Genomic DNA, 14,019 nt, shown 5'->3' with positions numbered 1-14,019 from the left:
TTAACTAGAGTCTTTGGCTGGGTATAAATTGATGGCCCCTAAATTCTTTTGAGTGGCCCCTAAAAACGCGAGGCTTTAAATGTCATCAAGAAATGAAATTACTACCCAAAAAAATTCTAAAACAATTTGATTTTTGGTTTCCATAAGTCAGAGAAATAGCTTCTCAAATGGTACCTAAAAGACGAAAATGCCCCTCTACCAGCACGTCTTCACGCAACGCAATCAAGTTATCTTCTTTCAACTAGTTTTCAAAATGTCTTCTTACCAAACCCATCAGTCCATCACTTTTGAGATCTGAATTACACAAAGCTTTGATGGTTGACTAAATTCTCATCTGAAAAAAAATAAATAGATTGATAGCTCAGAAACTTTCTCAGAGATTATCCCAAAGAAGAGTTCCACGAAGTGTCAACTTCACAAGGTAATAACAACAACTGAACTGTCTTTTCTTTTCAACAAATTCTTGGATATTGAGCTCCCTGGTGGTCAATTTAATGGTGGTGGGGTTGTTGTTGAATTTAAATCTTATATACTTAGTTATTGAAAATACAGATATTTTCTTTTTAAAATTTTTAGTTCTTGAAATTTAATGATGGGACTGTGAGAAGTTTGAAAATTCTAGATAATTTCTGGGTTTAGAGCAGTTCATAGCTGTAGATAATGAGTTTTGCAGTCACAAATTTCAACTAAAATGATTCTGGGCCATGCAGGTAGTTATCATGAGTACAGATGTAGCTCAGGCGAATTCAAATGGAAATGTAAAATTATCTTCATCATCATCATCATCTTCTTCATCTAACGAGGAACAGGAAAAGGTAAACTCTAATTGATCTTAATACTCGCTTTAATTAAACTAATTAATTACATTATTAAACAAATACTATGAGTTTTAACTTTTGTTAAAGTAATAATTATACTTTTTAGAGAAGTCATTTCATTTCAAGTGCTTGGATTTGTTTGCTTAAATGCAGATTAATGAAGTGAGAAGGTCATTAGGACCATTGAAAGGTGCTTTATCCGTTTACTGTACCGATGCATCAATTACAAGATATCTTAGGGCTAGGAATTGGCATGTCAAGAAAGCAACTAAAATGCTAAAGCAAACCTTGAAATGGAGGTCTGAATACAAGCCGGAGGAAATTCGCTGGGTACGATATTACTTGCACTTCATTTGCACTTATCTTTACTGGATAGCGTTGTTACTCATTGCCCGTTTCAAAAAGAAAAGAAAGAAGAAGATCTTTATTGGGGTTTCTCTTGCAATGTAGGAACACATTGCTAATGAAGCCGCGACAGGGAAAATTTACAGATTGAATCAAGTTGACAAGTATGGAAGAACTGTTCTTGTCCTGAGACCTTCTAGCGAGGTTTGGTTGAAACAATTTAGCTCTTACTTCTTATCTCTTATTAAACATATGATACATGTGAAGTGGGATCCGTCGTCTTATCCGACACATGCTTGTAACCTGCATGCAATCATAGGACTAGTTTTGATGCACCATCTATCTCACACTTAGAAGCTGAATTTCACTAAGCCAAGTTTTGGTGGTGCACATCTTTATTTTTTCTTTGGCGCTTGATATATCTAGCTAGGGTCTCTCAACCATGTAATGCACGCATGAGAGAAAACTAAATGTAACAAGTCTAGGTTATCCCAATTATCTCAGAATGAGCCCTTACCTTTAACTAATTTTCCACCAAGTTGCAGTTTTGTTCTTTTGGTGCCTTGGTTAACTGGACTAGTATTTCCACCTGCAGAACTCAAAATCAACAAAAGGGAAAATTCGGTATTTTGTATATTGCATGGAGAATGCAATTCTGAATCTAGCAGAAAGCCAGGAACAGATGGTCTGGCTCATTGATTTCCATGGATTCAACATGTCGCACATATCTGTGAATGTAACACGAGAGACAGCTATTGTCTTACAAAATCATTACCCTGAGAGGTTGGGTGTTGCAATCCTATATAACCCACCAAAGTTCTTCGAACCCTTTTGGATGGTACGTGTTACTCTTCTTTTGAACTGGAAATGTTTTTACTCGTTGGTTGCGTCATAGACCAATTGCCAATTTGTTCAGCAAATGTTAAACAGATCTTTTACTCGGCTAATCATGCAGCCAGCCTTTACTTATGATCTTATTATATGATAGTATCCTAAAATTTACATGAAAAATGAAGTTTGTACAGTTGGAAGCATAATAGAAATCGTTTTTGTAGATTGTGAAACCCTTCCTAGAGCCCAAGACTCAGAAAAAGGTGAAGTTTGTATACTCTGACGACCCCAATACAAAGAAGATAATGGAGGACCTATTCGACATGGATGATCTAGAGTCCTCATTTGGAGGAAACAAACAAGTGTGTTTCAGTATTAGTGAGTACTCTGAGAGAATGAAAGAAGAAGAAAAGAAGATGCCTGCATTTTGGTCTACAGGAATCTCCCCTGTCACAGCACAACAACAACCAACCTCAGAACCCACTCCTCCTACTGAGCCTGTCAACCTAGTTTCAGATTCTGGTGAGTCCGATAAAGAACAAGCAGGGATCGCTTCAGCTCGTGAAGTTGAATCAGACGATATCTCACCTGAGAACAATTTGTCAGAGGTGGTGCATGAGTGTCCCGTTGATGGTGAAAAGCAGGGACATTCTGCTGAAGGGATCAGCAAAATTGATCAAGAAATTATCGAAGTAAAGTGAGCTAATACAGGGTAGGGTTGTCTCAACTCTTTCTAACTGATGTTTGAAAGATAAGCTTTAAAATCAAATTGAGAAGAGAAAAAGAAGTGTTATTCTCTTTCTGTAGAATTGTCTTGTTTTAGACATTGTAACAAATCGGCTGTTTGTTCTTGCTTTTTAAAGTGTGATTTATAACACAATTTACATTTCTTGGACATATAAATCTCAATCTCTCAGAATTTCCATTCAAGTTTAGCTTCATTTTCTAGATTCAGGCTTGGCCGATCCATTTAAGGCGTATACTTTTAAGAGGCTGTTGCAGTTTTCAAATAGTCATCTGAAATTTTTAACAGATATTACCAGAGATACTACTACAATCCAGTTTTTCCTGTCAGTTTGAAGCGTCTTTTGAGGTGTGCATCAGAGGCTCCACCACCACCACCATCGCACCAAGCTACACCATCAAATCATCATCAGAGCAACAAGGACGCCTACAGGAAGAAAGTTAATTATTAATCATCTCCTTCAGAAAATAAACAAAAAGAAAAAAACACTCATGAAAATCAATAAACAAGTGTCAATTGAGAGAGTATGATGAACAACTTACTGTTATTACGAGAGGAAATATCATAATGCTGTCTGATTCCAGATTTTTGACTCTCCAGAGTTCCTCCATATTCCCATACAAAATCCCTCTTCAACCCAACACCCATTTGTTGTATTTTGTTGCCTCCGCCCAATCCAAGAAAAGAAGAAAGACAGTCTTTTCTTTTCTTCACTTGAAAATTATTTCTCTCTTCACAAATGAGTAGAGACTAGAGAGACTCACTTATATAGAAACAGGAAGGGGGATTCACACACTAATTACTCAATGGTCGACAGTGGTCCGTCCATCTCTATCAACCTTTTGCATAGTGAAATCCATGCGAACTCTGGTGCGAAGTTGAGTTTACAAGTTGGTGCATGTCTTGGTGATGCGTCAAATCATGACGGAATCCAACGAAAGTAGACGGTAGGTAGCTCAGTGGTTCATGCATCATGATCAAAGAGTCACTCCTCTTTTGCCTTTGGCTTTTGCACACTAAGGCATGCATATATGGGGCCATGAGCACATGCCAAGAGATGGTTGATTGCCTATCTAGGTATTTGATATTATTGGTGATGCATACATGCATTACACTTAAGTCTATTAACAAAAAATCGAAGCCTCAGTGACGGACGACCTGAGTCTGATGCCAAATGCCGAGTCAAAAATCAAGTCGTATCCAAAATTCTCAGAGGCCGGGTCGTTAACACGAGTTTTTGTAAGAAAAATGCTGCAGTTCTTGCTTTTTACGGTATGATTTACAACACAAGAAAAATGTTTGCATTTCTTTGAGATATAAAAGCTGAAGTCTCTCAGAATTTCCATTCAAGCTTAGCTTCATTTTCTAGATTCACTGTTCTTGGCTGATCCATTTAATGTGTATTTTTAAAAGTCTGTGACAGTTTTCAGACGATTGTTCTTCATCATCTAGCTAAGAGTCATTCAACAATAGATCTGTGGAAAAACAAATTAATATTACAATGATCTGACAACAGTCATCCTTGTATGGCGGTGTAAAACTTAATTAGAGTGCCAAGAGATGCTACAATCCAATTTTCGCCGTCAGTTGAAGCCACTTTTCAAATGTGTGTATCAGAGGTACGTCGTCAACCTCCACCACCACCACTACATACACAATAAACAACCTAGTCCAACTAACGAATGGATTCATAATACCAGCAATACATGTTGATCAAGCAATGGCACCTACAGGAAGAACAGTTAATTATTAGTATTTAATTATCTCTTTCGGAAATAAACAAAAAAAAGGTCATTCAAGAAAAGTGTGAATTGAGAGTGTATCATGATCAAGAACTTACTATTATTTTGAGAGGAAATATCATAATGCTTCGGAATTTTTGAGTATGCAATACATTATACTCAAGTCTAAAGCCTGAGTGACGGATGACCTGAGTTTGATCCATCGTTAATGGCTAAATCACACGATATATATATTTTTTTCTTTGATACAATCAGCTGGAGATCACACGAGTTAGGTAACAAGTGATGGTAGATAAGGTTTTAGAATTGTTTCATTCCTAAATAGACATGAGAATCGATTCATCTTAAAGTTTAATCTGCTGGATTTCACTTTGTGCGGTGCAGCGGTTAAGAAATGACAAAGTCCATGCCATACAACAAAATAGTTATATAATTGGAGTTTGATACGGGTCGTCTTATTCTCTACATTAAATGCGAAAAATCTTGTTCATCACTTAAAGTGTATATGTATGACAAACCATACGGTCGTTTTTTTTCTCTGAATGAAACCAATTGCTTCCGTCGCGTCCATATCATATCTAGCATATATATACTAGATGGATTGCTTCAGGTTTTGAAAATTTTTAAAGGCACCTCTTCCGAAGATTAAAGAATTAAAAAAGTTACTTAATATGTATGTATATTAGTGTTAATTTTAGTATCAATTAGTATTAGTATAGGATTTTTTTCACTACTAATAACATGTAAAGTTACCATGCTTCTTCGGAAAATAAACACACTAAATGCCATTAACTTTATAAGTTAGATTTAATATTGTTTTTATATTTTTCAAATATGAAGGTATTTTAGTAAAAAGATGAAAATCCTCTTTACTTAATTCACTATAACATGGACTTAATTCACTATAGTCACAAATAACCAAATGGTTCAGTGGTAATGTTCATAATTCGCATAGTCAAGGTTTGGGGTTTGAATCTTACTGATCTCTTTCTTTTGCCAATCAATGGTGGTCCGGATGCCACTAATAGTCCTACATGGGCCATCACGCAACTAACCAAACTCCTTTTCACCTATGTCAAAAAACAAACAAAATATATTTGAGAAGAAAAATAACTTTATCTAAAGTTTAATTTAATTTAAACCGTAATTCTCAAATTTAATTTGATTCCAATTCTGAGTATCAAACATACTATTCAATCCTCCATCTTTGATCTTTAAACCATTGTTGATGAGCGACTAAACGTGCTCTTAATTAAAAGGTACCACTATATTTTGAGCATAAATAACAAAGTTATTGTACTCTCATCCCAATCCATTCAAGTTATACATAGTAAGATTATAAGGAGAAATTCTCTCATTAATAGCAACCAGATTATCAGATATTACCTTGATCTGATGAAGATAATCCTCTATAGACTGATTGCCTTTCTTGATATTCTTTAATTGATTGCATAACATCGACCTTCTCGCAGCAAATTGAGTAACAAAATTCGATTCAAAGAAATTTCAGATTTCATGTGCAAAGACCATACCTAGAACATAACCTGAGATGGATTGAGTAAAAGTGGCTTTCATACAACTTGCCACAAATTGATCGACCTTCCTATAGTAAGACCAAGCCGGATTTAAAGTCTGAACTCCATTAGTCATAATATATATTGGCGGCTCAACAGCCGTTCCATCCACATACTCATATAAATATGTAGAAATAAGAATCGATTCAAACTGATCTTTCCAGAGGATAAAATTTGTTGAATCCAGATTTAAAGAGACAAAATTAGTGATGTTGGTAAAGGAAATATGAAACTGATATGGATATGACGAAGAAGAAGCAACATTGTTGGTGTTGTTGTTGTTAGCAGTAGCGGAAGAGTTAACAGGAGCTCTCGGTATTTCAGTATCAAGAAATGTCACAATCATAAACTTTGTAAATAAATTGATAGCAGAAAAGTAATTCAAAATCAAGAATTACTAAATCTGAAGATATGAAATATTTCTTGAAAAGAAGTTTCTAGAAATTGAAATGAAAGTAATAGAAGATCTCGATCTGAAGATCAAGAACTGAAATCTGCAATGAAAGAAGAAAAATTCCTCAACTGAAATCTAAAATTAATGAGTATAAAAATCTAACCTGAAGATCAAGAACCAGGATCTGAAATGGATGAAGATGAAATCTTCAACTGAAATGTGAAATATAGGAGAAATTCGTAGTTGAAATTGTGATGAAATACTACGATATATTTTTTTAGAAGGATCTAAAGCTATCTGATACCATGTGATCAGAGTAAACTAAAGAGAGAAATGAGGGATTATTATTGATGGATAAAGATTCAGAAGAATCATTACAGACTTTTATATACTACTCCAATATGACATAACATATGAGCTGTACTAATCAAAAACAATAAAAATTTAACCAATACAGACTCCTGATAAACACACACATACAGTAAAGATGAGGGGACTATTTCTTCTTATACTCCCCCATAGGCTTAGTACCAGTGAAGTACATAAGCTTGGAAACCAAACAAAGCAAAAAGACTTAGGCAAACCCTTTGTAAAAAGATCAGCTAATTGTTTGATAGAAGGAATAAACCTGATGATTAAGAAGCCAACAATGATCAAGTCTCTAATAAAATGATAGTCAATCTCTATGTGTTCGGTTCTTGCATGAAAATTAGATTGCTTGCAAGACTGGCAACACTCATATTATCACAATATAGAGTAAAAGGCTGTAGAAGAGAAATGCTCAGTTCTTTAAGAAGATAAGAAATCCATAGTAGATCAGAAGAAGCCATCGAAAATGTTATGTACTCTGCCTCTGCGCTTGATCTTGAAATAGTGGGTTGTTTCTTTGAGTTCCAAGAGATAAGAGATGACCCTAAGAAAATACAATATCATGTAGTACTTGTTTTTGTATCTGGACATCCAGCCTAGTCAGAATCTGTATAAACAGTGAGAGAAGAAAGATATGAGGATCCCAGAACAATGCCAAAACTGATATTGCCCTTCAAATACCTAAGTAGCCTCTTTACAAGCTGCAAGTGGACCATTGTAGGCTTATTCATGCATTGGGAGACATAACTGACAACAAAACAAATGTCATATATGTCTAGTCATAGTAACATATTGAATTCCTCCCAATTGACTCCTATAAGCCATTGGATCATGCAATAGTTCACCATCATATACAGAACTTCTAGGACCTTTAACAACTGGGGTACTGCAAGGTTTGCAGTCAGCTATATATGCCTTAGACAAAAGCTCCAAAGTGTACTTTTTTTATGTAAGTAAAACTGTATTGGTGGCAGAATTCCTGACAACCTTTATCTCAAGAAAGTAACTAAGTTCTCCTAAATCCTTCATAGCAAATTCTTTGCTTAAATAGGCAGTAAGAGAAGATAAGAGAGCAGAAGAGATACCTGTCAAGATGATATCATCTACATACAACAACAACAACATCACACCTTGAGTAGAATTGTAGATGAACATAAAATGATCACACTTGGACTTCTGAAACCCATATTTGATCAAGTGAGTTGAGAATCTCTCAAACCAAGTCCTTTGGGCTTGTTTGAGACCATATAAAGACTTCTTTAAGTGACACACATGATCTTCTTTACCTTCAACTATGAACCCTGGTGGATGCTCCATGAACACAAGAACACAAACTTATTTAAGAATCCATGTAGAAATGCATTTGATACATCAAGCTGATTCACTTGCCAATTCCTGGACAAAGCAATAGTCAACACAATTCTTATTGTTGGAGCTTTAACCACTGGGCTAAAAGTCTCTGTATAGTCTACATCTACAAGTTGATCATAACCCTTGGTAAAAAGTCTTGCTTTATGTCTCTATACTAACCAATCTGGATTGAGTATAAGCTTATCAACCCACTTACACCCCAACACATTCATAGAAGGATGATAAGCGACAATATCCCAAGTATCATTATCCTTTAAAGATGTATGTTCTACTTTCATGGCATTAACCCAAACTGGAAGCTTGAAGGCACTCTTAAATGTTTTAGGTTCAATATCTTGAAGCAGATAAGTATAAGCTACATCAACTGGATACTTCACAACATGATTAGTCACAAAGTCAGGAAATGTCTTAGGTTTTCTAGTACCCATTTTAGACCTAGTGATCATAGGTGAAGATGGTAAAGATGGTAAAGATGTAGTAGTAGTTGAAGATAAAGAAACAATAGGAGAACCACTGAGTAGTTGGTCAGAAATGAGGGAGGAAGATGAGTCAGTTAAAGGTATAAGAGATGTTGTAGAAGATGCAAAGCATTGCTGAAAGGGAAAACTAGACTTATCAAAATTAACATGTCTATATATAAGAATTTTTCCAGATGCATTATCATAACACTTATAACCACTATGTTGAAGACTGTAACCAATGAAGATACACTTAATAGTTTAGGCACTTAACTTATCCTGTCTAGTAGAAGCAAGATAAGGATAACAAGTGCATCCAAAAACTCTAAAAAGATAAAAATCAGGTAATTAATTTGTGAAAAAGAACTTGAAAAGGAGATTTAAAGTCAAGAACTGTTGTAGGTAATATGTTTATAAGAAATGTGGCAGTCTGAAAAACATCAAACTAAAAGAGAGGTATGAGGACAAGAAATTCTTAAGGATATACCACAAGAATCTAAATTTTTTATAAATACACCTTTTTTCAACTCATAAGCACCATCTATAACGAGCCTCAAGCTCGTCAACGCGATTAAACCAGTCATGAGACGACTAAGCCGTTATTGACCCGATTAATTAGAAACAAACGTTAATTAATAGAAATTAATCTAACAACGATCTAGTTACGAAATCAGTATCAATAGATAGGTCTCGAAAACTTATGCGAGATAGACTACTCGAACGTGTCATTCAGACACCAGACGAAGAAGATATCACTGGATTAGTATGAAGGGCAAATAATCACTCTACATTTAGACCGCCTGGCTGCCCTTATTAATTCAATGGGTGCCTTTATAGTTTTAGTTCCCTTATCATCACCAAACGTGTCGAGAGAAAATCATTTCTCTTTTCTTATTCCCTTTCCTTCTTCTTTCATCTTCTTCTCTGTTTCTCTTCTTCTCATCTCTGTCGATTTTATTCTCAGTGGTTTGAGCTTGAGTCTCTCGAAATTAGATCTTAGAAAGATTGTAGTTGTTGAGTTGAGGGAGAAGGTGATGCTGCTGCTGTCGTTTGAGTTCTGGAAAAGCAGAATTCTGGTAAGCAGAGTTAGGGTTTCGTTTTTGATTGAAATTTCTTTATGAAATTGTTTGTTTTGATAGATTATAGAGTGGGTTTGTTGTTAATTGAAGTGTAGATGAGTTTATGAAGTTTAATTTCAATTTCATAGAAAGTTAGGGTTTCTGTTCTTCCCTAAATCAACCAGAAGTTAGGGTTCTTGTGAATTAGGGTGATTGAGTCGGTTTCTGCTGATGAAGAAGATGAATTAGATTGAGGTGATTGAAGTTGGGATTTTAATTCAGGATTTTGCAGAGAAGAATCGGAAGTTAGGGTTTAGAATTTAGAAGTTGGTTTTGTATAGAATTGAGATGTGAATCGAATTAAGGTTAGATGATATGAAGATGGGTCTGTTGCTGTTTCAATGGGGTTGATGATTGTAGGTTGAATTACGGAGAAATGATTGCAGAGATTGAAATGAGTTAGAATGGATTTGATTTCAGTTAAGATATGAATGTGAAGTTGACTTTGTTTAACTGACAATGATGATTTTACTTATTGAAGATTAAGTGTGCCTGAGTTGAGATATGAAGTGAATGGTGTTGATACCAAATTGGTTGCTGGTGCAGGACAAGGCAAAGAAGTTGACTAGAGTATAGTATGAAGCTGTAATTGTTTGTTGGGTTTGTGTTGGATCACAGGGAGGAAGGAAAGATGGTGTTATTATTGAATTTGTAATGAAGTGGTTTATGTGAGTTGTAGATGATATGGGATGCAAGCTGAAGTGATTTTGAGTCATGAGATTGACATGTTGGGTGGTTTTAATTGAGTAGGGTGATGTTGTCAAGTACAAGAACAAGAACTGAGCTGAAGTTTAGAGGATTGACTAGGATTGTTGGACTACAGGAACATGGTTTTAATTGAGGAACCGTGCTGATGCTATGATGTTTAAATTGAAGTTACAGGGTTTGGTGTTTGAAGATGTAGTTCCGAAGAATACTAGTGTCAATAAGGAGTTGCAGTTAAAGATTATGTATGATCTGTGCAGGTGTTAGGGATGGAGATAGTGGTGAACTGTATTATTTGCTGTTAGTGGAAGCTGTGTAAGAAACTGCAGATAAGAGTTATCCGTTGTTTGAAGTGGTTGGTGTTAATGGAACTAGTGGAGGTATTTGTAGGCGGCTGTAGTGTGTAGAATGGTACCTGAAGTGAGTTATTAGTGTCTTGTAATCTTCAAGGATATGGAAGTGGTGATAAGAGTTGATGAAGATGAGACCTGAGTTGTTATGGGAGGAATGGATTGCTGGCAACGATGAAAATGTTCTGTTTTACATTGGATAATGATGGCATAGGTTTATAGTTACTGTGGTGGTGACTTGGTGTTGGTGAGTTGAAGTGTTGAATGTTGTGATAGACTAGGTGGTGTTAGAGTTTGGCTGAGAAATTAATGACAAACAAAATAGAGAATGAAGTTGTAGTTATAGATCAGATTTGTGTTTGAAGGTTGCAGTTAGAAATAGTGTGCGTTTCAGTTAAGAAGTTTTACCACTACAATTGTATTGCTGAAATTGTTGTTAGTAATAATAATTGTATGAACTCTGGTATTCTGATTTGAGACCTGTTAGTCATCCTAGTCAGCTTAGCTGACTCAGTTTATCTGACTGAGCTGAACCATGTTGACTCACCGAGTTACCTATCTTGACCTGAGTTGACTCAGTTAACTGAGTTGGACCTCTATCCTGGACTTTGACTTACGTTGACTATTAGTTGAACCGTTGACCGTTAGAGACTGTCAGTTGACCAGTTTGACTGGGCCTTGTGTAATGGGCCGAGTTTAGTGGACATGGGCTTAGACCTAATATTCCTATTTTGATTGTTTGGACCCTTATGATCTGAATTGACCTTTGGTTTCTTCTACAAAGTTGTAGATGTTCTTAAGACATATTTAGGGGACTATAGATTCTATCTAATTGAATTAGTAAACCTTTAGATGTACTAAAGATAGATAATGAAAAGGTCTAGAACCATTAATGGGTTTAGAGTCATTAGATAGTTCACTTAACCTGTAATTAGAGAATTGTATGCGATTATGATTTGAGCCTTGTATGAGTCTTTTGGCTAATTCTTAGAGTGCTTCTGTGATTAACAGTTAGTCGTTATTAACAACGATCGATTCAAAGGATGATCCAGGGGATTGAACATCTCGAGGTAGGCGAGGCTTGTCATCAAAAGAGGTGGGAATCAATAACGAACTCTCTTGTACTCATTATTGTTTTAAAAATCTATCTTTTATGAAATGCATGCATGTCTTTATTACTATATGATATGTGTACGCATGTATTATTTGTGTGTATTACAAACTAGTTTTCTTTTACATTTTGGGATGGACTTGGATCTTTAGAAACAACTAATATCTGTGTTTTGGGAGTATTTACTTATTTTTCCAAAATGTGATTCTTTCCATTGACTGGAAAGTGGTTACAATCTTTATTTGTTGTTATCATGAAAGGGAAAAGGTTTCCTTTTGATTGGTGTAAGATGTGTTCTCCCAAATGTTATATCTATTTATTGCAAACCTAGATAGACCTCGTTGGGTTGAATATTATATAGGTCTGGTTTTAATTTGGCAATTATACTTTCCTTACTTATGTACGGGGGCAACGCATGTCTCATACGTGAATGTTTACTGTTTCTTTTAAATTACTTTCAAAAGCTATTATATTATGTTTTGGTGTTTGGAGAGAATGATGTTGAGAATCTTATATAAGATTGTTCGATTTACGTGGGGACGGTAAAGGGGGCTCTCCACTGTGTAAGCACTTCGATCGGATATAATGTTGTTACCATTAGATCTCTTTAGATACTTGATATGTAGAGTGCGCGTAGAATAAGGTAATAGTAAGGTACATATAGTTTATGACTTGAGGACGGAAACCTCATGGGCGCTTTAATGATCATTGAAGAATCCGCAACAGTCATGCCTTGCTACTACGAAGGAAGACGTCGCTCAACTACTATTTATGTTGTGAATGTGTGCCGGTTTATTGGTTGGTAGAACTTTATAATTTCAGTATTACTATTATTTTAATATGCTTTATATGTTTTTCGTGTTTTATCGGTTTTCAGTAAAACCTGCATTGTCTTTAAATCATTTTAATGATTACTTGAAAGTTAGTTGTTATTTCTACGGGGCACTCCTTTTAGGGATGATGTGCTCACCCATTCCCACTTTCAGTTTCAGAGACAGATCAAGTTGTGCACGTGGCGATGAAAGCTTTGAGGAGTTGGTTTCGTTAGTTGGTTAGCTTCCGCTATGTTTATTTGGTGTTTATATTCTATTCGTAAATCAACTAACTATTAAATATGTAACACTTGGGAGGAGTTCTCGTATTTATTTCAGAGAGGGTTTAGATTTTGGTTAATCTTTGATTAGAAATTCTTTCTTAATGTATAAATAGATGTTTTAGATCGTTAGTGCCTCATTTTATAGTTAATCTCTTGGATTAGTCAGCTGCTAGATTAGGGGGCGCTACAGTGTTGGTATCATAGGTCACTATTAGATCTTACATGGGCGACAATAGGATTAGCCAGTGTCAGATGGCGAACTAGATTAGTTTACAACTGGGTTGGGTTTGTGAGATAAATCTTAATTCACTAAAAACAATCAAGAACTAAAATATTTTTGAATTGAAATGTTTGATTGTTTTGTATAACATGCTGATTTGTTTATTTATCATGATGTGTATGTATCTTATTATATAAAGTATGAAGTAAAAGTTGTAGGTTGAAACCAGTTATATTAAAGTTTAGATATTTCAATAGAAAATTAAAGATTAGTTAGACTTAATTATTTAACATAGATAATCTAGCACTGGAGAATAGTGAGGTTTGTAATTCTGGTGTGTTTGTGTTGTCTTTGTTCGTAGGAAACCATTGTCGGGTCTTGCTAACCTGGACAGACCAACTACAAGCATGGATTACCATTCATGTTAGGAAGACTTGCTTCTATTAGTAAACTGAGAGATCCCAAATTTTACTTAGAAAATAATAGAGTACCTTTTCTCGTTATTAGAACCATTAATCTAGTAAATTAGAAATGAAGTTAAATTGTAAAAGTAATTAAGATAATAGTTCGACCTTTAGTGATAATAATAATAAATGATAATTTGATCGTTAATAATCATCACAATAGAAGTAATATTAACATTTATTAAAAATAGTATTGTATTGAACTTTATTTAATTAAAATCTTATTAGTAAATGTATAACGATGAAAGTAATAATTAGGATCAAGTAGATACGCAAAATTGTTAGTAATTATTAACAGTCAGATTTTT

At 35.0% G+C, this 14,019-nt stretch overlaps 1 protein-coding gene and 2 long non-coding RNA genes across 3 annotated transcripts; 2 read left to right on the top strand and 1 right to left on the bottom strand.

Moving 5' to 3' along the window:
* The first annotated feature begins 230 nt into the window (after positions 1–230).
* Positions 231–2,891, top strand: LOC113325882 (phosphatidylinositol transfer protein 3-like). The gene is made up of 6 exons (XM_026573748.1): positions 231–421; positions 711–815; positions 972–1,148; positions 1,269–1,367; positions 1,759–2,001; positions 2,219–2,891. The coding sequence occupies exons 2-6, from the start codon at positions 720–722 to the stop codon at positions 2,693–2,695; spliced, it is 1,092 nt and encodes a 363-aa protein (XP_026429533.1). The 5' UTR covers positions 231–421; positions 711–719; the 3' UTR covers positions 2,696–2,891.
* LOC113325883 lies at positions 2,768–3,518 on the bottom strand. The gene is made up of 2 exons (XR_003348150.1): positions 3,282–3,518; positions 2,768–3,165 (listed from the first exon to the last, which is right to left on the bottom strand). It is a non-coding gene; the product is annotated as an uncharacterized LOC113325883 (long non-coding RNA).
* Positions 3,519–9,550: 6,032 nt separating this feature from the next.
* LOC113325819 lies at positions 9,551–13,104 on the top strand. The gene is made up of 3 exons (XR_003348130.1): positions 9,551–9,723; positions 11,832–11,916; positions 12,918–13,104. It is a non-coding gene; the product is annotated as an uncharacterized LOC113325819 (long non-coding RNA).
* The last annotated feature ends 915 nt before the right edge of the window (positions 13,105–14,019 follow it).

The sequence above is a fragment of the Papaver somniferum genome, unplaced genomic scaffold (assembly GCF_003573695.1).
Source record: "Papaver somniferum cultivar HN1 unplaced genomic scaffold, ASM357369v1 unplaced-scaffold_0, whole genome shotgun sequence".
In the NCBI taxonomy this organism is placed as follows: Eukaryota; Viridiplantae; Streptophyta; class Magnoliopsida; order Ranunculales; family Papaveraceae; genus Papaver; species Papaver somniferum.
The sequence above is the reverse complement of the archived record's forward strand: the minus strand, read 5'-3'. Positions and strand labels throughout refer to the sequence as shown.